The sequence below is a fragment of the Solea solea genome, chromosome 1 (genome assembly GCF_958295425.1).
Source record: "Solea solea chromosome 1, fSolSol10.1, whole genome shotgun sequence".
NCBI classification, from domain to species: domain Eukaryota; kingdom Metazoa; phylum Chordata; class Actinopteri; order Pleuronectiformes; family Soleidae; genus Solea; species Solea solea.
Window position 1 is genome coordinate 42,928,169 of NC_081134.1, and position 23,216 is coordinate 42,951,384.

General features: G+C 39.3%; 3 protein-coding genes across 4 annotated transcripts; all 3 read right to left on the bottom strand.

The window, feature by feature from the left end:
• Positions 1–35: 35 nt before the first annotated feature.
• On the bottom strand, positions 36–4,517 carry pigm (phosphatidylinositol glycan anchor biosynthesis, class M). Its single transcript, XM_058624756.1, has 8 exons — positions 3,937–4,517; positions 2,993–3,166; positions 2,697–2,817; positions 2,357–2,606; positions 2,157–2,260; positions 1,634–1,788; positions 1,166–1,267; positions 36–1,073 (listed from the first exon to the last, which is right to left on the bottom strand). The coding sequence occupies exons 1-8, from the start codon at positions 4,105–4,107 to the stop codon at positions 915–917; spliced, it is 1,236 nt and encodes a 411-aa protein (XP_058480739.1). The 5' UTR covers positions 4,108–4,517; the 3' UTR covers positions 36–914.
• Positions 4,518–4,760: 243 nt separating this feature from the next.
• Positions 4,761–12,387, bottom strand: LOC131456413 (leukocyte elastase inhibitor-like). Of its 2 annotated transcripts, XM_058624731.1 has the most exons (10): positions 12,242–12,387; positions 11,549–11,730; positions 8,952–9,062; positions 8,042–8,182; positions 7,662–7,779; positions 7,213–7,355; positions 6,354–6,431; positions 6,087–6,176; positions 5,833–6,013; positions 4,761–5,692 (listed from the first exon to the last, which is right to left on the bottom strand). In XM_058624731.1, exons 2-10 carry the CDS (start codon positions 11,723–11,725, stop codon positions 5,466–5,468), a joined length of 1,266 nt encoding a protein of 421 aa, XP_058480714.1. In that variant the 5' UTR covers positions 11,726–11,730; positions 12,242–12,387; the 3' UTR covers positions 4,761–5,465. The 2 variants fall into 2 exon arrangements, with proteins under 2 accessions (XP_058480714.1, XP_058480726.1); XM_058624743.1 differs by lacking the exon at positions 8,952–9,062.
• A 477-nt stretch (positions 12,388–12,864) lies between these two features.
• On the bottom strand, positions 12,865–21,975 carry LOC131457037 (leukocyte elastase inhibitor-like). Its single transcript, XM_058625806.1, has 17 exons — positions 21,868–21,975; positions 20,984–21,165; positions 19,860–19,961; positions 18,868–19,008; positions 18,658–18,775; positions 18,387–18,529; positions 18,079–18,156; positions 17,822–17,911; positions 17,555–17,735; positions 17,245–17,467; positions 16,540–16,570; positions 15,027–15,144; positions 14,262–14,404; positions 13,948–14,025; positions 13,729–13,818; positions 13,462–13,642; positions 12,865–13,321 (listed from the first exon to the last, which is right to left on the bottom strand). Exons 2-17 carry the CDS (start codon positions 21,158–21,160, stop codon positions 13,098–13,100), a joined length of 2,118 nt encoding a protein of 705 aa, XP_058481789.1. The 5' UTR covers positions 21,161–21,165; positions 21,868–21,975; the 3' UTR covers positions 12,865–13,097.
• Between the last annotated feature and the right edge of the window lie 1,241 nt (positions 21,976–23,216).

The window sequence follows — 23,216 nt, forward strand, 5'->3', positions numbered from 1 at the left end:
GTAAAACCAGTTGATTAATTCCACACAAATTAAAATAAAAAATAAAAAAAAATAAACCATTTATTTGTTGAATTCAGTTTAGTAATGATAACAATGACACCAAAACTGTGATGACATACACAAGTATAAAGGCAGAACATAATTAAGTCTTAACCCAGTACAAGGTTGTGCAATATATCATGAATACTTACTTGTTTGACAAATATGTTTTTCACAAGACTATTTAAATGAGGACAGGGGGACCGAATTAAATCTACTCAAACATTAGTCGAGTATTTCTACGCGACCACAAACATTTACATTTTTCATGATATTCTGTACACAGTAGTGCCTACCTTGTGTTTCCCTGGGTATCAGCAGTAAGTGTTAAAGTGAACTTTAGTTCTCAACAGTGATTCATCAACATGTGTTGTTATGATGAGGCAGAGCAGTGCGCTATGAAGTATTTTTCACCAAACTGAGAAACCATGCCTAGTTCATGGTTGTTGAGGCTGTGGGAGAAGTTTCTGCGATCTCAGATTTCAGCAGGTATTCTGGGTCAGCCAGCAAGTAGAAAACATCTGCTTTGCTGTGAAGTACAGCCACAGGTGGGACACGTGTTAAAGATTTCAAAGACTGCCGTTGGACGACCAGAGTGAGTCACTCAGGATTTAAACTGTTTGTGTGCATTTAATCAGCGGGTTCAATTGAGGATGACTGAAAATACCACAGTGGCTTTGTCGAAAACATGTTCTACAGTACAAGACTGCTCTGAGAAAAGCTTACATGACAAAGTCATTACCAGTAAAGCACTGGGAAGACTGAGATTCAACACAACACAACCACAAGTCCATACACTCCATTAAAACAACGTAAAAATGTGGAATGTGCTTTAAATCGTAGTGAAGAAAAATCCCTCCACATTCAGTCAGCTATCACTCAACTTTGTGTCTCTTTGTTGGTTTGTAATGGGCAACGATCTGACTCAAGATGAAGCAGTTGATGATCAAGAAGAGTAATCCAGCCAGCCAGATCAACAGGAAGGTGTTGTAGCCTTCAAACTCCAGGAAATAGGCCGGGCACAACCATAAGCCCTTGTACAGTGGGAGAAAGCAAAGTTTCTTCACACTGTCATCATCTTTTTGTGTTTCTTTCAAAACTTTTCAGAAGACGTAAATGGAATTACCTGACCAGCAAACCAGAGGAGCAGCAGTCCCACTCCCTTATTTAGCGTCAGACTCAGGTGAGGGATGACCAGAGGAAGCAAGCACAGGTACCACAGGAAGTACTGCAATGAAAGAAAATCAGCGGTGCACAAATTAACAACAACAACAATCTCCCACTTTCACAAATTACAAAAAAAAAGGGGGGGGGGGGGGGCATAAAGTTTAGAAGCGTTATATTGTCTCTTCATGATTGGATCCTACATGAAGCTAGAATCACCATTTCACAACCCAGGTAAAAAATAAATACTGTTTTACTTTATTTAAGTATACTAAGCTAAAATGTAAAATGTGTCCAAGTGTGCTATGATGTTGACAAGAGTTAGACAGAGGGACAACCAAAACAATTTAATCTTACTTCACTTCTAATCTGGGTTTAGACACTGTATGTTCTCGATCTAATCTCTGTCTGTTGATGTCAGTTTATGTACCTGTGAAGTGCAGACTTTGTTGAATGAGACGAAGATGGCCGTGTGGAGGAAACAGGAAAAGGCCAAGTCAGAACGAAAGGCCCACGATGCTGCTAAAAGCAGGATGACCTGAGGGAGAAATGTAGCCAGACCAAGCCACTGGCTCCACCTGCTGTCTGCTCCAACAAAGAACAAAAGACAAGGTATCTTTAATAAATAATAATAATAATAATAAAAAAAAATCCAAATAACACAGGCCAGCAGAGACAACTTCCAAACAATTTAAAAACCAAATAAAAAAAATAAAAAATGTCTAAATTGTTTTTTTTTTTGCACAAAAGAAGCCAGAGGTATTTTTATTCAAAGGGCTTTTGGTGATGCATTTTTGTCAAGTCATACTAAGCAACCAAAACCTGGGAGCTGATAAGATGACTGAAGTTGCAACAATTTAACTGAAATATTAAATGCATTTTTTAAAAATCAAAACAAAGACAATAATCCACATTTGCTGGATACAGAAGCTATGAATGGTTGGATATGATACCTGCAGTGAGATAGAGCATGTAGAAGTATGGAGAGAAGTTGTGTCTGATGTCCCGTCTGGTCAGGTGGTACAAGTAGGTCTCATAAAGGAACTCCCAGCCATATCTGACAACAGGTGAGGAGTCGTGTGATTTTGAGAATTCCCATTCACAGTTATGACAAGTACCTCTAAGTTCTTTGGTGTGTTTGAGTTCATCTCACATGTAATAGAAGAGTGCTGTGAGCACACAGAAAACTCCTCCAGCCACACTTGCAAAGAGCAACAGTTCAGAGTTGAGGAAGCTTCCAGTGAACTTGAGGAGCCTCCTCCACATGCACCTCTGTTTGTTCGCCTCTGTTTTGGTGTCTGGAGTGCGCAGGGTCAGAGCGAGGGGCAGGGCATATGTGATGGGGTAGATTTTCATATGGACCGACAGGCCGTACAGAATACCTGCCCAAATGTGACGCCCACCTCAAAAAAAAAGGGTAAAAAATATCAGCATATGTATATTTTACAGTACAGAACATTAGCAATGATACATAGCTCCACAATACCACTTACTCTCCATGCAAAGTAATGTACCCAGCACCAAGGCTGCAAGGATGGACTCTGCATTTCCTCGGCTTGATACTCCCATGGGCAGTGGGTTGAGGAGCCACAGAGAGGAAACACGAAGTGCAGCCTGAACGTAAATCCACCAAAAAGAAACACAACTTAATGAGTAAAGCACAACAAACCTCTTAGCACTTTTTTTTTTTTTTTTTTAAAGGAGGTGTTTATGACAGTAAAAACAAAATAATGCAAAAAAAAAATTTCAATGCAAAGATTTCTGGTCACAAAAGTGCAGAGGAACCAACCTCAGGGGCTTGACCTTGCAGGCGGAGGATTTTGTAGATAAGCAGACCTGACAGAACATCACATACGATAAACAGGATCTTTCCAAACACCATGCTCAGATAGATGTTGGGGGTGAGAATCCAGGCAAGAAGAGGAGTGTAGCGGTAGGTTGATCTATTGTATGGGGACTCACCCTGTGAAGTTAAGAAGGTAAAAAAAGATTAAGACATGTACTCGCTTATGTGCACAGTTATGTTTTTCAAAATGCCAACTTTACAGAGCATTCATTTTTGATAAAGTTGTTGGTAAAACTGTTTAACTTGAAGTCTTGAGTTTTGTGAGTGCCTTGAAAAAAAAGCATGTACACATTTTTGTCTTGGTGTGGTAATGACTACCAGAAACTGTCTGTAATAGGTAAAGGATGTCTGAATAATCAACCTTGCAATCATTTAGTTAAACAAAACCACATTGTAGAAATACTATATCGGCCTTTTTCACCAGGCATATTGACAGGGCCCAGAAGAAAAAAAAAAGAAAATAATAATAATAATTATATATATATATATATATATATATATATATATATATATATATATATATATATATATATATATAATTATTATTATTATTTTCTTTTTTTGTGTGTGTGTGTGTGTGTGTGTGTGTGTGTGTGTGTGTGTTGGGGGACTAAAGTCAGCAAATGTTACAAGTTAGAGAAGGTAAAATGGGGCAAAGAACAGGAAACAGCAAGTAGTAATGAGCATGATGAGACACCTGGGTAAACGTCTAAGTGGATTGTGGAGGATACTGGGGGATACTGGGGACAGGAGACAACTTCAAAGACATTTTCTCATATAGAGGTAAGGCTGGTTGTAATACTATGCCAACTTTGTGTCTTAAAAACCTAAAGTAAATTAGAAGAAACGCGAACAGCTCCAACTAGCTACTCCACTGCTGCTGTTACCTCAGTAATGAACCTCGCAGCATCTGTAAACACATGGTAGTCAACGTCAGTGTACTTCACCGCCATGGTCCTATCCTGGTGGTCTCCATAAGCGACCAAAGCTAGTCGCACAGCGAAGGAAGCCGAGAAAAGCACACGTTGCTCCGTGAGCCTGGAAATCAGCCGCTCCATGACCGACCAGGTTAGCAGGCATAAGCTAAGTCAGCTAACAACTCTGAGCTTCTGTATATATGTGTCCCACTGGTGTCATCTCAACCTACAGACTACTCTGGAAATATTGTCGACATTGTTTTATTCACAAGTTTATTCATTCGATGCCGCACAATAATTACGTTGTTTGTTTGTTTTTTAATCAAAGCACAAGAATTACGTTTCCTGTATTTATGTCACATGGGTTTGTCCATGCCCGCACCTTAAAGAGACAGGCAGCAGGTCACCTGCTCACTCCGATGAGCGAGGCGATTGACAGCAAAGACAACGAGTGCTTCTTTCGTCGCAAAGTAAACATCAGACCTGTATTTTACGATCCACAGAAACTCAAAACATTTTGACTTTAAGATTTTTTTATAGACAGAAATATTTTGGAGAAAGTGTTGTTCGAGACATGTCGACCTGTTTGTGTATGCACTCTCGCGAGACTCCGGTACCGCAGTCACATACTATTGGAGATTTACGTGTGTTAATAAATAAAGCGGGCCACATGGTGGCGCAGTGGCTACACCGGTTCGGAGTGGAGTTTGGATGTTCAGTATCATTCTGGTCACACTTGAGTCGTGTCATCAAAACCATCAAAAATATTGAAAAACAAAAAGTAGGACATAGAATATTTTAGTATCACACTTTTATTCCATGACAGGAAACATATAACTGACTTGGTCTTAATTGAAAACTAATGTAAACTTGTTTTCAACACATTTATTACATTGTATCGTGGTTAAATGACATAAACCCACACTTTATAATCTTCAAGGACATTTATATATGTTAATGTGACTTCACATCAATATTCTCTTTGGTTCATTGAATATAAAAACCAGTGGAAAGCCTGGTGTCCATAAAGTGCAGAGATTATGTGATCATGATAAATTCGAGATACATTTCTTTTGTAGCTGGCTGAAAAAGGCACACAATACATGTTATGAAGGAAAATTTCTTCAAAGAGTGTAAAGTACTAGATAAAAAAAAAACCTAGACTTAAGTGAGGCTGCAGCAAAAAGGGCCAAAACGTATTGCAACAAACTAAATAAAAGTAAGTAAAATAAAGGTAAATCAGGTACTATCTATCCTATTAGGCGAAAAGGATAAAGAGTACAGGAAAAGTTCCAGATAAACCCAGAATCACTAATATAAGTGATGCAAACAAAAAGCCATCGTTCAGAAGTAGTCATCCTAGTGCGGAAAATAGAGGTTACCTCTGAGTGTGATTAAAATCGGTAGTAGATATGCTATTGCAGTTGTTAGTGTGTTGTGACACACTTTTGCCAGCCTCCAGTTGAGAGAAAAATTGCTCTCAACAATGTGACGCCCACTTATGGAGAGCAGCAGCGGCCGGCAAACAGAATACTCATGGAGGGGTTGTGGCGGATGAAGAAAAGGAAGGGATGGTCTGCAAGGAATTTGACTGGAGGCATCGGAAGACAGCGCATCATCATCATGGCAGCAGTAGCTGCAGCGGCCTCGGTTCCCTCCTCATTGACCTCCACAAAAGCCTTGTGGACGACTTGAGACAGCACCAGGTCGTTGGCAGGAGACATGCCTGTTACAGTAGAGAGCGACAGAGAAAAGTTTAGGAATGCAGGGCATCCTGAATCTCTGTATTTGCTTTATCTTTCAGCAGAAGTCCAGGTTGTTCATTTACAGATACTTAAATGATTTTGTAAATTTCTGATGTCCTACCTGAGAAGTCGCTCATTGCCACATCAAAGGCATCCACCATGCCCATTTTGATCAGGACACTCTTCATGTCATATTTCTCCTCCATCTTGAAGCGAGGCAGACCCAGCTGGACCTCAGTGATATCCATCATGTCTGGGCGAGTCCACTCCATAAAGGTCTCGTAGGTCAACACCTTCTCCAGCTGAGGAAGCACAGAAGATTGATTTTGAATTTAACAACTTATATTAGTTTATGTATGAGTGTGCATGCCCTACCTTCTCCAGACCAGTTGAACTGTCCTCTATTTCCGTGGGTAGAAAGATGAGCATGCTGAGCTCCTTCCCTTTGTAAGGGATCTCCAGAATCTGTACAACAACACGATTCCAAGATTAGCAGAATTTTGCACACATATTGGATAGCTGATGGGTTAAAATGCAAAAGTAGGTCAGTACCTTTATAGTTATGGTGCAAAAAACATCATGGTTAAAACTAAAAATATTTTAATTTAAATTGGGGGTAGACTCATTGAATGTCTTGATTACCTGGCAGCTGGCCTCAGAGATGTAGGTCAAAGGGAACTTAGTTTTCTGGTGCATCATCTTCACTGGCTTGGAGTTATTCTGAAAACAGCCAACAAAAACATGCAGAACTGTACAATACAGATTTAAAGACTAATGAAATTTACTCTCCGAATACACTCTAGTATATTTAAAGCTGCATTTTAGATGTTTGCGTGAAAACTAAGTGACTTCCCTAATCAAATAGAAGTGCTTGTCTTGGTTACCTCATGAAAAATGCTTTCTGAGTCAATGTCTTCTTTTCAGTCCACTCAAAATCACATTTTATTAGTTTCCCAAATCAGAATTTAGTCTTTGACAAGTAACTGGTTTCTTGTAACAGTTTCACTTAACTGGCTTTCAATTTTACATTGATTGATTTTAGTTTATTGTTTTTCTGTTTTATATTGAGTTGTTTGTCTTATTATGAATGTCAGGAACTTTGTACATTGTTATGAACAGTACTCCATAAATACATTTTATCATTTTATTTAAAAGAAAAAGAGATAAAATTCAAGGACTTTTCGAGTACTTTCCACGACCAATTCCCTCAAATGCAAAAACTTAATGTGCTGACACAGCTTAATGGGAGCAACTTGTAAGAGTTGCTCCACATTTATTGATTTGGCCAAGTGATTGTCCATGGGGTCGTGGGCAACCAGTCTTTGTAATTTTCTTTGGTGGGCCAGAGATCTTGGAATTAGCATTTCCCAAGCATCACTTAATTTGCTCTGCTCTTGCGTTACCCGCTCATTGGAATCTCACGAATCTCAACTAGAGTTCACATGTAATATTAAATGATATTATGTTGACCTGCCACATCTGACCCTCTGTGCACTCTTACCTTGCTGAGTCTAAACTGAGAATCTGTTGTGTCACTCTCCTTAAACTGCTTGTTCCAGTTGCCTTTAAAGTAGATGGCATTGACCAGCACCAGCCTGGTCATGTTGTCCAACACACCCTGGACCAGCAGATCCTTAATTTTACCTAAGAGTTAGAAGCACACATTTTAAATGATGAGGGAATGAGGCCATGTTTCAGCAAATCTGGTAAAAAATCAGGTAAAACATGATTATCAGACCACACAGAAAAACTCAGTCTTTCCTTTCCAAAGTTATTTACTATGTATTTCCCATATTAATATGTTCAATTTATCCATATTTTCGGCCTTTCTGGTCCATTTAGTGTCACCATAGAAAATGGTATTGTAAGGCCAAGTTCCGTCTAGAAATGCAGTTATACCTGTGAGACTGACACAAGACTGAGAGGTTTATTAACATGTGTGTGACCCACCTTGTGTCTGACTCTCCACCCAGGTGTTAATGTTGAGCCTTGCCGCCTCATGGCTGGTGACGAAGTCCACACCTTCCAGCTCTGCATTGTAATGCTTTCTGGTTTTTCCTAAGAACTCCTGAGAGCACCAATAAAACATCAATCATACATGAAATAACTGTGATTAGATAAACAACACACTCAACTAGAGATAGTGTATTCAGAGGTCATTCCATGACCAGGTGTGATTTACAATCACACCTTTGTTATATAGTACACTGTTCTGCTCTACACTCCCCCATCCATCATTCCTATTTACTTAAGCGTAAAGATTACTATCTGAGCTTCTCATTCAGTCCAGCATTCTGCATCACGCCCTATCCACACACATATATACACACCTCAACAAACTGGTAGGACTTCTCTCCATACAGCCTGTTGGCAACACTGAGGGCATATGGAGCACCTGGCTTGTTGAGCTCCTCCAACAGTTGGCCAAAGTTAATGTGGACATCGTCCCGACAGTGCTGGGTTTTCAGACTCTGGACAAAGTAGATGAAGAAGTGTTAGTAAGATGCCAGTGATAGTCTGTTCGACTGGTCTGTTGGTTCATCGTCATGTACTAAAAGCATAGAGGATATCTGTCCAAACAATGACAAGCCTTCACCACAACATCCCTCCACCATTGTGTTATATGCTTTTCAAAGTCTTATCACACTGTGGTTTCCTGCTGCTGCTTATAAAGTTGAGACAGTATGCCAGAAAGAAACCATAAACAGAAGCCAGACCTACATTCTTGAGAATTATGTAACACCATTTTTGGATCTGGCAGCCGACACACAAAGAAACTCCAAACCCTTCAGTTGGGCTAATCTCTGTACTGCTGTTCTGTTTTTCTACACTAATTAGAAAAAAAAGTGGTATCTTTCAGTCAAAATGTAGTTTTTTATTTTAACGACAATGTTTTGTTCAGGCCCTTATTGTTCAAAGACTTGGATATGATTGTCATGTGAAGTGTAACACAAAATGCTTTGTAAAACTCACTGCCAAACCTGTCCGGCTCGGCATATTTAACAAATGGAAATAATTTTATGGCCTCAGTTTTCTCTTCCAAGCGTAGGGATTTTGGTTTATACACTGAACACACATACAGACCTTCAGTTGGGCTGCTCCATGCATTGCTGTTGAGTTTTTCCAAAAGATTAGTAGAGAAACAAGCATCCCTTCACCACCTGACACCACCCAGACCATGTGTTAGTAACACACCCCTGCCTTAGTTTATCATCCATGTACTTTTGACTTTGTTACCACCTTTAGCAGATGCAGTGGTAATTTGCACTGGACCTTCTGCTGCATTTGCATCTGCTGCATGGGCTGTGATCTGCAAGGCCGCCGGCTCTCTGCCTCAGTGAAGCTGAGGACCTGGTGGTGCAAGGGGGTAGTGTTCACTGGTAAATTAGATATTAGTTTGTACAGGAAGTATCAATGCATGGATTCTGCAGGCCTTGCTCGTAGACTCAGTCGGAAGGTACATCAAAAATGTAGCTGGGTCAAATGTTTGAGAAGAATAGGAAGTTAAATATTATATTTAATTCACTGTTCAGTTAGTCATCACATGTCTCTGACTGAGTAGAGAGTGGAGTGAGTGAGTGACTCCAGCAGCCATCTTCAAACCCCAACTACACACTTTGCTGTATTATATAAAAAAACACACACTGGCATCTTGGTCATTGCTTTCACTTTGTTTTCTCGTGTGATAGTGAGTGGAGTTGCATGTTGCAGGTGGGTATCTCTGTCCACACCCTTCCCTTCCAAGTGTGGCGCACTTGGCTTGGCTCAACGAGACTCTACACGTTTTTTTTTTTTGCTTTTCCATTAGGGATAGTACCTGCTGCTTTTTTTGGTACCTGCTCTGGCGAGCTTCCAAGGGAGTTGAGCCGATACGAAAATGTGAGTCATGTGAGGCGCTCCGGTCATGCAGAACTAATCTTTTTAATCAACTGATCCTAATGATTCGGCACACCCAGAAGAACTGCTTTGCTCATCAAAAGTTTGCGTGTTTATGTCGCATATAAAACGTGAATTGTAAAGCTGAGTAGACTCAGCACAGGGTTTTTGCTGCTGCAATTATGACAAATTAGATCACCAGTTGAAAGCTTATTTCCCACTAGTTGCCAGGGGAGCAGTGGGTGTGTAAATTAAACTAATTTGATTACGATTCTATTGTGACACTGATTTATCACCTAAAACTCCCGTGTTCCTTAAAGAATTCCTCCATTAAATAATAATAAAAAAAATCTTCTGTGTCAAAAACAGCTCTGATGTGACTCAACACTTTTGCCTCCTTTACTATTCAACTGATCGCTTGACACTATATATTCTGTGGCATCAGGGCTTTTTGCAAAGGTTAAGTTTTCATTGGAGGTGATTATTAAAATATATGTTATGTCCACACCGTAATGCCACATGTTGAGAATGACAGTGGGTGAAAAACAGTTATAAAGTGAAGAAGAATTCTCAATCAGCCTCTGTCAAGCCATCAAGTACCAATTTCCACAGTTTGCTCCACGGTTTAAAAAGTTCTGCAGATACCAATGAGTGACAAGTTCTTTCAAAATAAGGTGACCACATTAGTGAATCATAAATGTCATATTTCCACCAACTGACTGCAGTATCTGTAGAACTGAAGGCAGAAGGCCACAGAAGGCCACCTGGCTTAAAAATAAGGAAAAAAAACCCGGTCACACAACTTGAGTTCCTAGTAACTGCCTGTTAAATGTCTCAGCATTCTCACAGCTGACTCATGGTTATCTGTGATTATCTGTTTTAAACAAAAACACTATCACCCACGTTCTCTGTCATGCATGCATGTTCACTCAGTTTTATTAACACAACTCTTACACAAGCAGGTTCTAGAAGAATGATTTCCTCACGAAATTAATTCAAAAATGGTTGTGTAATGACTTCTTGTGAATTCTGCGTGAATGCGTGATGCTGCGGTTACAACACATCGTTTGTCCCTGACCCTGTTTAACAGCCAGGCAATAAACCTACTGCTATGTGTCAGATGGCAGGAGGACAAAATGCAGGAAACTCAGTTGGTATTATTCTATTATTTTACATTATGTAGCACTAATATTAATAATAATCTTCTCTCTGTCCTTTGACATACAGACTCTCCAGAACATCAATCTTTCAAATGACTGGAGCTGTTTCATAACCTCAGAAACACACTGACTTAGGGGCCTATAGCCGTATCTGGGTGTGTCTTTGCTTTACCAATCATTTGGTAAAATGTCACTGCCTGTATTTTTTTTTTTACACAATATACGATTTTGTGTAAAATAATTTTTTTTTTTTTTTTATCACAAGGATTTCAAAACCTTTGAAAATGTAGGAATCAAGTATACAGCTGTAAAGGCTGTGACCCCTTCAATGACTAATCTTTGTCAGTGGTTCACTCCCTGTTGGCCAGACATGTGCACATACTGTATATGATGTTTGTACATAAGATTCTAAGGATTACTTTACTGTACATTTATCTTGATTGCCCTTATACTTCCATAATATTGTCATGTTCCCATAGTAACATAACACAGAGCTGCCCACCCATAAATCCTGGTCAGAGTCTGAATGGAACAGGGCAACACTGAATGACAGATGTGAATGTGGGTTGACACTCCCGCAGCTGCGCCACTCTCCATTTATTCTCGCAACTAGCACACTGCCTCTCTCTCTACCAACCATATTCAGGAGTGAAAACAGGTGTTGAATTAAAAATAAAAGATCTGTCAAAGTTGAAGGCATTTTAGATGACATGTATTATTTCATCCACTGGATAAGCAACACATTTATAAGAACCAGGTGAACCAACCTACACCTGTAAAGATGAGCATGTGTGTTTGTACCTCTGACATCTGTGTGGCTGTGTTGCCACCGGCTCCCAGCATCACCATAGCCAGAGCTGAGGAGATGCTGAAAGGAGAGAAGAAGACATTTTCTGTCTTGTCGTTATCACTCAGCTCTTTGAACAGATCCAGGCAGAAGTTGGTGTTGGCCTTGGACAGAGCGTCTGAAGATGCCATCGTGTCTGCGGAGTAAGCAGATCAGAACGTTAAAGCATAAGAACCTCACTCTGAGCTAACTCTTATACTGTTAAAACTCTAACCAGAGTTAAATATCTTATATTTGAATATCTAATGCTTTCAGTTATTGATGATAATATCATTAAAAACGTTGTAATAATAGTGTCCATACTGTATAATATAGTAATAGTATTATTACTATTAAGAGTAGTGCTTATTTAGGATTGTATTCAAACTAGAATCATCTTTAATGGTGTGTCAACAAATCAGCCGAATTAAAACGTGGACAACCTACAGATTATTGAGTGGAGGAAAGTCATTGTCACTCACACTTAAAAGTATGTGCCGCTAAACGTGACACACATGGTTAGCATTTCTTCCACACATATAGCGTCAGTCCGTGAATGCATCACGTTCACTTTATACCTGTAACGTGAAGCCTTTAAAACCTGCCCGGTTATAACAAAGTGTCTACAAACTAAATCAGTCAGTCCTGTGGTCACAAAGCCTACTTACATAGAGTCGCGTCACGTCAGGTGCAGCAGCAGATCAGGAATGACTTGAGCTGCCCCTCAGCTACAGCTACAGACACACCCAGAAAAAAAAAAAAACATAAACACCAACCAACTTCCGTATTCGCGAACGTCACAGTACGGAAGCCGAAAGGAGAAGTCAGGCCCATATGGAGGAAGTCACATAAGTAATAAGTTTACAATATGTCACACAATAAGGAAGTAGATAAATAGACATTGTTATTATAATAGATTATTATTATTGTCATTTTAAATCCATATCAGTCAAAACAACTAAAGTATTTAGTGTATTTATTCTTCCTCAAATATGAGTGATCAAAGTCTAATTTGTTTGTTTTTAATTATAGTAGAAACAGTGCACATGTCTCATGGACAATCAGTGCAGTATTGACACTTTAACAACAACTGACCCAACTGTACTGTATCAGTCTTATGACAATTAGCTCAATCGGATCGGCAAAAACAAGGATTTTACAAAGAGTACAGACAATATTGGGAAATCACAAACTTTTATTTCATTTGTCGAAGCTTAAGAAAGCATAAAAATAACCTGGTCCCAGATCATTAACTCATTCATGGTAATAAATTGAATCTAGAATGGTTTTATTCGTTATAATGCATGGTGTTACAAATACATGTACCCTGACTTTACATAAACAACCAGGACTCATCTCATCATGTGATTTCATGTTGTCTTGAATAGACAAAAGAGTATAAGAAGCAATAAATGAAGTAATACGGACAAGAAGCTGGAGTACAGAAGTATTCATCATCCTGGTGTTGAAAATAAAGAGCAATAACTTGCGATGAGTTTAAACTCGGATTAAACAATGTAGTGCTCAGTTAGGGGAGCAGAAGCGGCCAGCAAACAGAACGCTCCTGGTGGCATTGTGGCGGATGAAGAAGAGGAAGGGATGGTCTGCGATGAAAGTGGCTTTAGGCCCACAGCTATTTACAACGACAATAGCACTGGCTCCAGCAGCCTCAGTTCCCTCCTCGTTGATGCCCACAAAAGCCTTGTGGACAACTTTTGACAGGAACAGGTCATTGGTATGAGACATGCCTGTAACAGAGAGTATTTTAGGAATACACGGCCTAATCAACTACAGTATTTGTTTTACCTGACAAGAGCCAGTTTAGGTTTTCTTGTTGCCTAATCTGGACATGATACATCAGAATTTGTAGTTCATATTAATGTCCTACCTGAAAGGTCACACATGGCCATATCAAAGGCATCCACCATGCCCATGCTGACCAGGACATCCTTCATGTCATACTTCTCCTCCACCTTGAACCGAGGCAGACTCAAGTCGACATCATACAGAGACATCCTGTCAGGGGAAGTCCACTCCATAAATGTGTTGTATGTTAGCAGCTTCTCCAGCTGAGGGACCACAAAGAATCAAATGCATATTTTTTCAGTTTTGTGTTAGTTTCTGCATGTGTGGAAGTACGTGTGTGTACATGTACCTTCTCCAGACCAGTTGAATTGTCCTCTATACCCATGGGCAGAAAGATGAGCATGCTGAGCTTCTTCCCTTCGTAAGGCAACTCCAGGATCTGTACAACAACATGACGTACATGAAGTGCAAAAATAGGGAGTTAGTTTCATAGGAAAACCTGGACCAAGTAGTAAAAGTATTCTGACATTAAAACCTTAACTTAACTTAAATTAAATGTTGTGATTACCTGGAAGTTGAATTCAGCAACAAAGTGCATTTGAAACAAATTGTTCAGGTGCATCATCTTCACTGGCTTAGTTTCCTTCTGAAAACAGAAAGTAGAAACTTACATAACAGAGCTTGTATGGTGTACATGTGTACAGAAAGTTGTAATGAATGCAGTGTGACTGATCATTTTCCTGTCCTGACCTTGGAACAATGTTACATTTCTGTATTCTGTATTTTGATTTTCTAGTGTTTCTCTGTTGCTTATCTCATAAATGGCAATTGCAGTTCCTGGAATGATGGAGTTACTTTGTAACAGTTGCAGTTCAGTGTTACCTTGTTGATCCTGAACTGAGCATCTGTTGTTTCACTCTCCTTAAACTGCTGCAACCATTTACTTTTGAAGTAGATGGCATTGACCAGCACCAGCTTGGACATGTCGTTCACCATGCCTTCAGCCAGCAAATCCTTAATTTTACCTAAGAGTTTGAAGAAAAATATGGAATTATGAGCACAGTCCTCATGTTTCATCCAAGTAATAATTAGTCAACCACTTCTGTTTCGATAAGAACTCAAGAGCCTTATTTACCGTGTAGTTCCAATGTTATTTTTCATTATTTCATTATTCATTATTCATTATTAGTTCATTATAACACAACAACTGCACTGACACAACACTCAGCCTTTCTATCTTATGTTCTCTTCTGGGCAACCAAAGGAAATACCTTAAAGCTATAGTAACTTTGAAATATAATTGAGCGTTAAAGTTCTATTTCACTGTGACAGATTAATTCGAAAAAAAAACCCAACTAGCTATGGTATTAGCCAATCAGAAGTAAAGCAGTGTGGGTAAGTCATGTCAACTGTGGACCTGTGAGACTGCAAGGCTTATGTAGCTTTGTTTTTAATCCCTGTGTTCCTTGAACGGCTATTGACTTGATGTTTATTCTTTCAGCTTCAGTAACGCAACTGAAGAAATATCAAGTTCTTTTGCACTTTTGCATACAAACACAAGACTGTGATGAAGTCACTAGTAAGTTGAAGTTCATCCTCATCACTGCGATTACATTGCCTGAAAGGGGACATTAATGTGTCACTCACCTTGTGTCTGACTCTCCACCCAGGTGTTGATGGCGACCCTTGCTGCCTCATAGTTGTTTTTGAAGTCCACAGCCTTCAGCTCCGCGTTGTAGTGCTTCTTGGTTTTCTCTAAGAAATCCTGGAACATCAACAACACATTTACTGATTCTGGTCAAACAAAAGGTTCATTTAACTTACTGGACATGCAAGTCTTTATAGCAGCTGTGGAATGTTAGAATAGGCTTGATCAAGTGATATTACTTAAACAAAGAACAATAGTCAGCAACAGTAGGTATGAGAAAAACTGACCCATTTATTATTAACCAATGGTTACATCAATTTTAACCTTCAACATAAGAATATTCGGTTAATTTTATACAGTCTATGGTTAATTTCATCAGGAGGAAAGTACTAAATGGTAAAGCAGGTGTTTTCAGAGCACCTGTGGATAGAAGTCCTGCATCAGAATGGACTGTTGTATCGGAGCGCTTATATCAGAGATTTTAGAGGTAGTCCGATATAATCCAATATCTGTTTTTTGGCTGATATTGGACCAATTTCAATATCGGATTGGGACATCCCTAACACATACACACACTGACTTTGGACCTGACTGACCAGACTATTATATTAACAGCAATTAGCTGTTTTTTGTTGTTGTGGAGTTTTCGAAATCTGAACTGATCTCACTTTTTGTTGTTGTCGTGGTAATAAATACATCTGTGTTTACCTACTCAACCATCCCTCGCTCCTTGAGTCAAATTGTCATTTAAGTATTCCTATTGGGTTACACTCACATACAAAGCATTTAATGACCATACCCCAACGTACCTTAAAGAGCTAGTTTCACCATATCATCCCAACAGATCACCCAAAATACAGGCCTGTACTATTCCTTAGTAATGCTGCTGTAGGCCTAAACTGCTGAGGGAACTCCTCTGTTGCACTCTGTGGTTATGATATTATTATTATCAACACTAACCTTGTTCTTTCTGTCCCCTAGCTTGTGCTTTTTTTCTTCCTGTCTTCTCTCGGTGTCCTCATTTCACAGGTATCTGTGACTCCTGGCATGCAGGATCCAGATCCAGTTGGATGGAGAAAGAAGAAAACAGCCGGTCTTTAAGTACATGTTGACTGAATGGTTTAGTTTATGTATTTGTATTTGTATTGTTTTAGTTTTGACTGTTTCCGTTTCATGGTTGCTGTTACATGTGTGAACAGTGGGAACCCAGGCTATGGTATTGTATTGTATGTAGGCTAAAAGTAAGTGTGATGTCATTTATAGCTGCACTAAAGATTGCACAAATTGGGATCCATTTGTTTTGGTAAATGTTTAAAGCTCCAGTAAAGAACCTCTATTGCCCTCTGTGGACTTGAATAATTACCAAGACAGTGTGACCAGTGTGTTACCGACTTTTGTGGATTTAAATTTTTGACTATTTACTGTAAAGTTTCAATACTGCAGAAGCATTATTTCAAAAATGTCTCTTGGACATGTGCATGAACTGTTATGCCATAAATAATCAACCTGTACAAAATCCTCATCACACTTTGCTGAATCAGATCTGAAAAAATCAAAGAATAAAAAAACAGCACACACGATACCTGGGAACCATTCACTTTTATTCTTTGTGTAAAGCATAAGGATACACGAAATGACCTGGTCTTATTTAAACTCTTGTTACAAAACCTGAGCATGTTGAGGCCCAATTGAAATTATGAAATTGAAAATTCAAAATGTATTAATTGATTTGTCTTCCAATGGTGTCCCGTCAGGGGGCCACAGTCACAGTGGAAATCACTGCTATTCAGTATATTCATTTTATATTACTTTGCATAGTGGTACACTAACGCATACCTCCACTTTAAATTATCAGGACTCATTTGTCTGTTAATATGATTCTGTCACAATATTCTCTTTGGTTTACTTGACATAAAAATGCTGGACATGAGGCTTCAGCTAATGGGGCCAATCATGTATTAAAAAAACTCATTAACATAAAGAAACGCACCTCAAAGTGACCATAAAGTACAGCGTAAGCACATAATCACTAATATAAGAAGTGGTGCAAACAAGCAACAGCATATTAGAAGGATTGATCATCCAGGTGCTCAAAGTATAGGATTTGATTAAACTCTGAAGTGGTGATTTTTAAGATTTCTCCAGCAATTTAAATTTAAGACCCTCCCCATGCCCGGATCAGCGGCGACAACATGCTCGCAACAATGTCATGCTCACTCAGGGGAGCAGAAGCGACCAGCAAACAGAACACTCATGGACTCGTTATGGCGGATGAAGAAGAGGAAGGGATGGTCTGCGATGAAGTTGGCGCTAGGCCGAAAAGAAGTCACCCCAATAGTCACTGCAGTGGCGGCAGCAGCCTCAGTTCCCTCCTCATTGACCTCCACAAAAGCCTTGTGGATGACGTTTGACAGCACCAGGTCACTGGCAGTAGACATGCCTGTCAGAAAAGAGTGGCAAAGAGGTTTTCTTGTGTCCTGATCTTTAAATGATACATTAGAACTTGTAGTCCAGACACATGTCCTACCTGCCAAGTCACTCAGTGTCACATCAAAGGCGTCAACCATGCCCATACTGACCAGGACTCTCTTCATGTCATAGGTCTCCAGCAGCTTGAAGCGAGGCAGACCCACCTGGACCTCATCTTCATCCATCACTTCAGGGTGAGTCCACTTCATGAAGGTGTCATAGGTCAGAACCTTCTCAAGCTGACAAGAGCACACAGAATCGGTTCTTATATTGTGCTTTCTTCTGTGTGTGGACGTGCATGTTTGTACGTGTCTGTGTGTTCTACCTTCTCCAGACCAGTTGAACTGTCCTCTATATCCATGGGTAGAAAGATGAACATGCTGAGCTCCTTCCCTTTGTAAGGCAACTCCAGGACCTGTATAACAGCATAATTCCAAGAGTAACGCAAAAACATACAGTGTATATGTATATATATATGTGTGTGTGTATATATATATATATATATATATGTGTATGTATGTATATATATATATATATATGTGTGTCTACATGTACATATATATATAAGCTTGGATAAATTACCTTGAGGTTGAATTCAGTGACCACGTTCATTGGGAACTTAGTTTTCTGATACATCATCTTCACTGGTTTTGTGTCAGTCTGAAAACAACCAAGTGAAAAGCTTTGTGTCACGTTGTTGCAGAGATGTAGACGTGTGCAGCAAGTTGTACACTGTGACTGTTTGATCATTGGGCTTTTCAGCCTGATGATTAGTTGTCTTCAAAAACTGCACGATGGATGTTTATGTCAAATTAAATGACTTGCGTGGTAATAGAGACAACCTGGTCCATCTGGTTTCATTCTAAATCGTCACAGTCGTGCAGTGTTACCTTGTTGAGTCTAAACTGAGCATCTCTTGTGGCATCCTCCTTAAACTGTTTGTTCCAGTCACCTTTGAAGTAGATGGCATTGACCAGCACCAGCCTGGTCAGGCTGCTCAACGCGCCCTCGGGCAGCAAATCCTTAATTTTATCTGAATTTAAAGCACAAATTAAAAATTATAAAGACCTAACACACTCAGAGTACACCAAAGTAAACAATATATCCGGACACACAGAAAAGCTGGCAGTCTTCCATTTGCTGGGTTAATGTGTGACACACCTTGTGTCTGCTCCTCCACCCAGGTGTTGATGTTGACCCTTGCAATCTCAAAGCTGGTTTTGAAGTCCACCGTCTCCATCTCTGACTTGTAGTGCTTTTTCGTTTCCTTTAAGAAATCCTGGAAACATCAACAATGCATGAGCCAATGCTTTTGATTTGACAAATGACTTGAAGTGACTATATCCGTCCACAGCCCAACATGAACACCACCTTCTCAAACGCGAAGGTCTGCTCCCCGTACAGCCTGTTGGCAACACTGAGGACGTACTGAGCATCTGGCTTGTTGAGCTCTTTCAGTAGTTGGCTGAACATTGCGTGGACGTCGTCCTGTTGGCCCTGGCTTTTCATACTCTTTGGACAAAGTAGACATAGAAGTGTTAGCAAGACATACTGAACTAGTGATAGATCAGTCTAATATTGTAATGTATATGAAGCGTTCAAGGGTGGTCTGTTGTACAACATTGACCAAAATGTGATACTTTACAGCATATTTCGCATGTAAGGATACACTTCAGTCACTCTCCTAAAATATATCCAAAAAATAAACCGCTGTCTCATTATTATAAAAAACAAAAGAAAAAAATGCATGGAATGCAAATAGCAATGTCATAGAATCTGTTTTAACTACTCACTGTGTTTAGATTGGTTCATATTAATGGCTGGATGAGGACACTACTTTCCATCTTTGTGTTACTCAACTGTTCTCCTTCAGAAGAATTTCCGATGGCACGTTTTGGTGGTTGTGTCCAAATCAGCAAGACATAAACCATCTTCCCCTGGGTTGTCACGGTGTTGTTTAAAATGTTGCTTTTATTCACATTTAAGAGCCTTATTAGCGTGATTATGTGTTCACAGCAGATCTAAAGTTTTTATGCATACGCCCAGTTTCTACTCCATTTTTGCTAAACAGTATGCAAACAAAACTTCTCAACACACTGTAATTTAATGAACCAGCTCAAACAGGTTCAAAGACTATACCAGACAGAAACAATGAGCAGAAGCCAGGACAACATTCTTGTCAATTATGTAATAAAACCTGGTTTGGATCTAGCAGTGATCACACCCAGAAACACCAAGCCAAAGTCATTTTAGGACAGTGACACACTGAAGATTATAAAGACCAAGGATCCCATCCCCACAGACAACCTGTTAGTAGAAAAATCCTCAGTTTATCATTCCTTTGTTTTTGGATTTGTAACCACCTTCAGCACATGCAGTGGCACTTGGCTGCAGGCCTGCTGCATCTGCTGCATGAATTGCCCTCCTTCAGGCAGAAGTTTCTTTGCCTCCATGAATCTGAGGACCTGGTGGTGCAAAACAAGTTCACTGTTAAGTCAGACATCACAAGTTTCTGGTTTGCGCACGACATTTCAGTATCATCTTAACAGTGATGTGTTAAGATCCAATTCCAATTGTAGCCAATTCAAATGATAGATTGGAAAAATTTACATTTTGTCTTTAATAAAAAAAAACACACTTCTATGTGGGACAATTGACTGTAAAACTGTCTTCATTTGGCATATTTGCAACAGTTGTCATTGGATTTCATTTAACGTGTCACTGCAGGTTGTACTGCAGGTTACTTGTTGGTAATTGGCAAAAAATGAAGTGACAAGTTCCAACAGATTTAAGGGACTGCATGTTCATTTATAACCATAACTCGACCTATTTCCCAAGACACTGCCCAAAACCTGGGTGTGTCTTGGCTTTACCAGTCCTTTGAAAAAACAAACAAAAAACACGACTGACTGTTATTTGCACAAAGTGTCAACTCCCATGTTACCTCTATGTCTCATTGCTCTACTCCACTGCTGTATACTCTGGTATACAGTCTTTGTCAAGGTTAATTTATAGGTCAGTGAAGCAAAATGTACGACTTATGATTTATTGTATTATATTTTTTATTCTATGAGGAATTGCTGTTGTTTAATGAAATGGCTAATGGGGATCCTAATAAACTAAACTAAATTAAACTGCATGTACGTTATTATGTTATGTTCCAATTAAAAACATGTTACTTTTTAAAGGAATTACTTATACAGCTGTAATGTAAGGTAGTCATTTATAGGAATGTTGAAAGCCACAACTTGTTATTTATATTAAATGCTGGTTGACCCATCTCCCAGTGTCCTTAAACTCTATATAGACTTGAAAGTGACACAGTGTTGGATTTCAACCTTCAAATAATGTCTCCAAGATTATTTTGATGGTACATCAACTTACAAATAATATTTAACAATAATAATAACTTATTATTATGAAGTGATTTCAAATGATTTTTTTAGGAGTCTAAAGCTAAAAGTAAACTTATAGTGTGTGTTTATACCTCTGACATCTGTGAGGCTGTGTTGCCTTTCGCTCCCAACAACACCATAGCCAAAGCTGAGGAGATGCTAACAGGGGAGAAGAAGACATTTGCTGTCTTATCGAGATCACTCAGCTGTTTGAACAGATCCAGACAGAAGGTGGTGTTGGCCTTAATCAGCTTGTCTGATGATTCCATTGTGTCTGTAAAAAAAGGAATTACATAGATTGTCTGTGAATATAATGAGCTGATAGACAATATATTACAGTCTCGACTCTGTGAAGACTTGGTCTTTAGATCAGCAAGTATTAATCATACAAACCAGGGTTTATTCAAAAACATTATTATTTGTCTTATAACAGTACATTACATATTTAGGACTGAGTCAACGGAGACGGATCTGTAAGTGCGCATTCATTCCCGGTGGGTAGACCGGGTGGGGCAAGTGGGCAGGTGCGAGTGAAAAACAGGACATACAGGATGGAGAATATCAAAAGAAAATCCGTATTGCAAAAAAAGTGCTGGGAAAAAGCAGTTTTTGAAGGAGAAAAACACAAGTTACTTTAAGAACAAGTGCCAGAAAAGGATAAAAACACCTGTGTGTCAGTGCGCTCTTTTACGCACAGCTCACGCCTATGTCTGCGCTCTTTTACGCACAGCTCACGCTTATGTCTGCGCTCTTTAACGCACAGCTTACGACTGTGTCTGTGCTCGTTTACGCACAGCACACTGTCACACTGCCACACACGATAATAGACCACCTCGGACCACACCTCATTTTAAGACCCTCGTGGCCGTCGGACGTGAAAAGAACATGTTTAACACGCTGAGTTATAGCAATGAAATCACACGCAAAGTCTCTGAAAACGAAACCAGTCAGTTTAGTCGGCACAAGCTGTACTCACAGTCACTTTTCTTCCAGCACAACCGCAGTTCAGAAGTCTCTCACAACCAAATGACATCGCAGCTTCATTATGTACAGGTGCTGCTGACACACCCCGCACACACTAACAGGTATCTGAATCATCACACCATCGAGCAGAACGAATGAAACCTGCATTTCATCTTTATTCTAAACCCACATAAACAGTAATTATTACTGTAGCAATACATACAGGAAGTTTGGAGTCACAATTAAGTCTAATTAAGTTGTCATTCTTTGCCCTAAAATGTAAATGTCCTGAGGAGTTGGCTCCTGCTCAAGACACTGCTCATGTTTTTTTATTTTTAGATTTATATACACTTATTTGTGGAGATGCAACACAGTCACATGGTAGACCACACGCCCATCACATTTGTACACACTCAACGATGTTCCAAGTACTGAAATTGAGTTAGTAACAGCTGGTAATTACTGTGAGATCAATTTTTTAAATTTATATTTAATTACATATTCTTATTACCAGACTAGTGTTCAATATAAACAGCCATAACTTCCCTAAGTATATACAGTATGTATTTTAAAAAACCTTATCAACAGTCTTGTAATTGCATATACAAATAACCTTCAGATTATATAACAAATCTTTTCAGACGATAAATTACTGTAAATAAAATCATTTCACAAGGACATCTCAAGTCTTGCCTTTGGGCAGTTGTAAGGCCACTAATGCTGGAAAATGAAAACTAAAGTTGTTCCATGTTGTCAACGTAGGAGAAGCACTGCGATTATATGGCAAGCATATTCTCAGCTGAAAACTAATATTTAAAACATCATATATACATGAGCTCCCATAAGTTTCCTCATTAGATACCAAGGTTCCAGCCATGTACCACACCTGGCACACTGCTCTTCTTAATCTGCGATGATGTCGTACTGTTCAGATGTCAGTCATTGTCACAGTTCTCCTTGGATCTGAGCTGTCTTCAATGAAAGCTTTCAACCTAACTCATCGCTGACTCCAGAGGTTCCATCATTGGTCACCTCACCTGATAATCAAAAATATCTGTAACAATTTGTTACATGTCTGAGTTTGACAACATCCAAAGAACTGTGTAAAATGTACACAGTTACAAAAAAACAACAACGCATCTGTCAAAACACCTAACAGCACCTAAAGTATTTCGTGTAATATAGTTATTCTACCTCATATATGACTGATCAAATCTGAATATGGTTAAACACATAGTAGAAACATAACAGTGCACGTCTCATGGACAATCAGTGCAGTATTGACACTTTGACAACAGCTGACCCAACTGTATCAGTCTTGTGACAAATAGCTCAATCAGATCAGCAAAAACAAAGGATTTT

Excerpts from the sequence above, each read along its gene's own strand:
- LOC131457037 (XM_058625806.1), bottom strand. The coding sequence starts at position 21,160 with ATGGAATCATCAGACAAGCTGATTAAGGCCAACACCACCTTCTGTCTG. Across the intron at positions 17,912-18,078 it reads TCACTGAATTCAACCTCAAG|GTCCTGGAGTTGCCTTACAA; the intron begins GTAATTTATCCA and ends GCTGTTATACAG. Across the intron at positions 13,643-13,728 it reads ATTCAACTGGTCTGGAGAAG|CTGGAGAAGCTGCTAACATA; the intron begins GTACATGTACAC and ends GTGGTCCCTCAG.
- LOC131456413 (XM_058624731.1), bottom strand. The coding sequence starts at position 11,725 with ATGGCATCTTCAGACGCTCTGTCCAAGGCCAACACCAACTTCTGCCTG. Across the intron at positions 7,356-7,661 it reads GGTGGAGAGTCAGACACAAG|GTAAAATTAAGGATCTGCTG; the intron begins GTGGGTCACACA and ends TCTAACTCTTAG. Across the intron at positions 6,432-7,212 it reads CTCAGTTTAGACTCAGCAAG|AATAACTCCAAGCCAGTGAA; the intron begins GTAAGAGTGCAC and ends GGCTGTTTTCAG.
- pigm (XM_058624756.1), bottom strand. The coding sequence starts at position 4,107 with ATGGAGCGGCTGATTTCCAGGCTCACGGAGCAACGTGTGCTTTTCTCG. Across the intron at positions 1,789-2,156 it reads CATGCTCTATCTCACTGCAG|ACAGCAGGTGGAGCCAGTGG; the intron begins GTATCATATCCA and ends TTGTTGGAGCAG. Across the intron at positions 1,074-1,165 it reads TCCTCTGGTTTGCTGGTCAG|GGCTTATGGTTGTGCCCGGC; the intron begins GTAATTCCATTT and ends CCACTGTACAAG.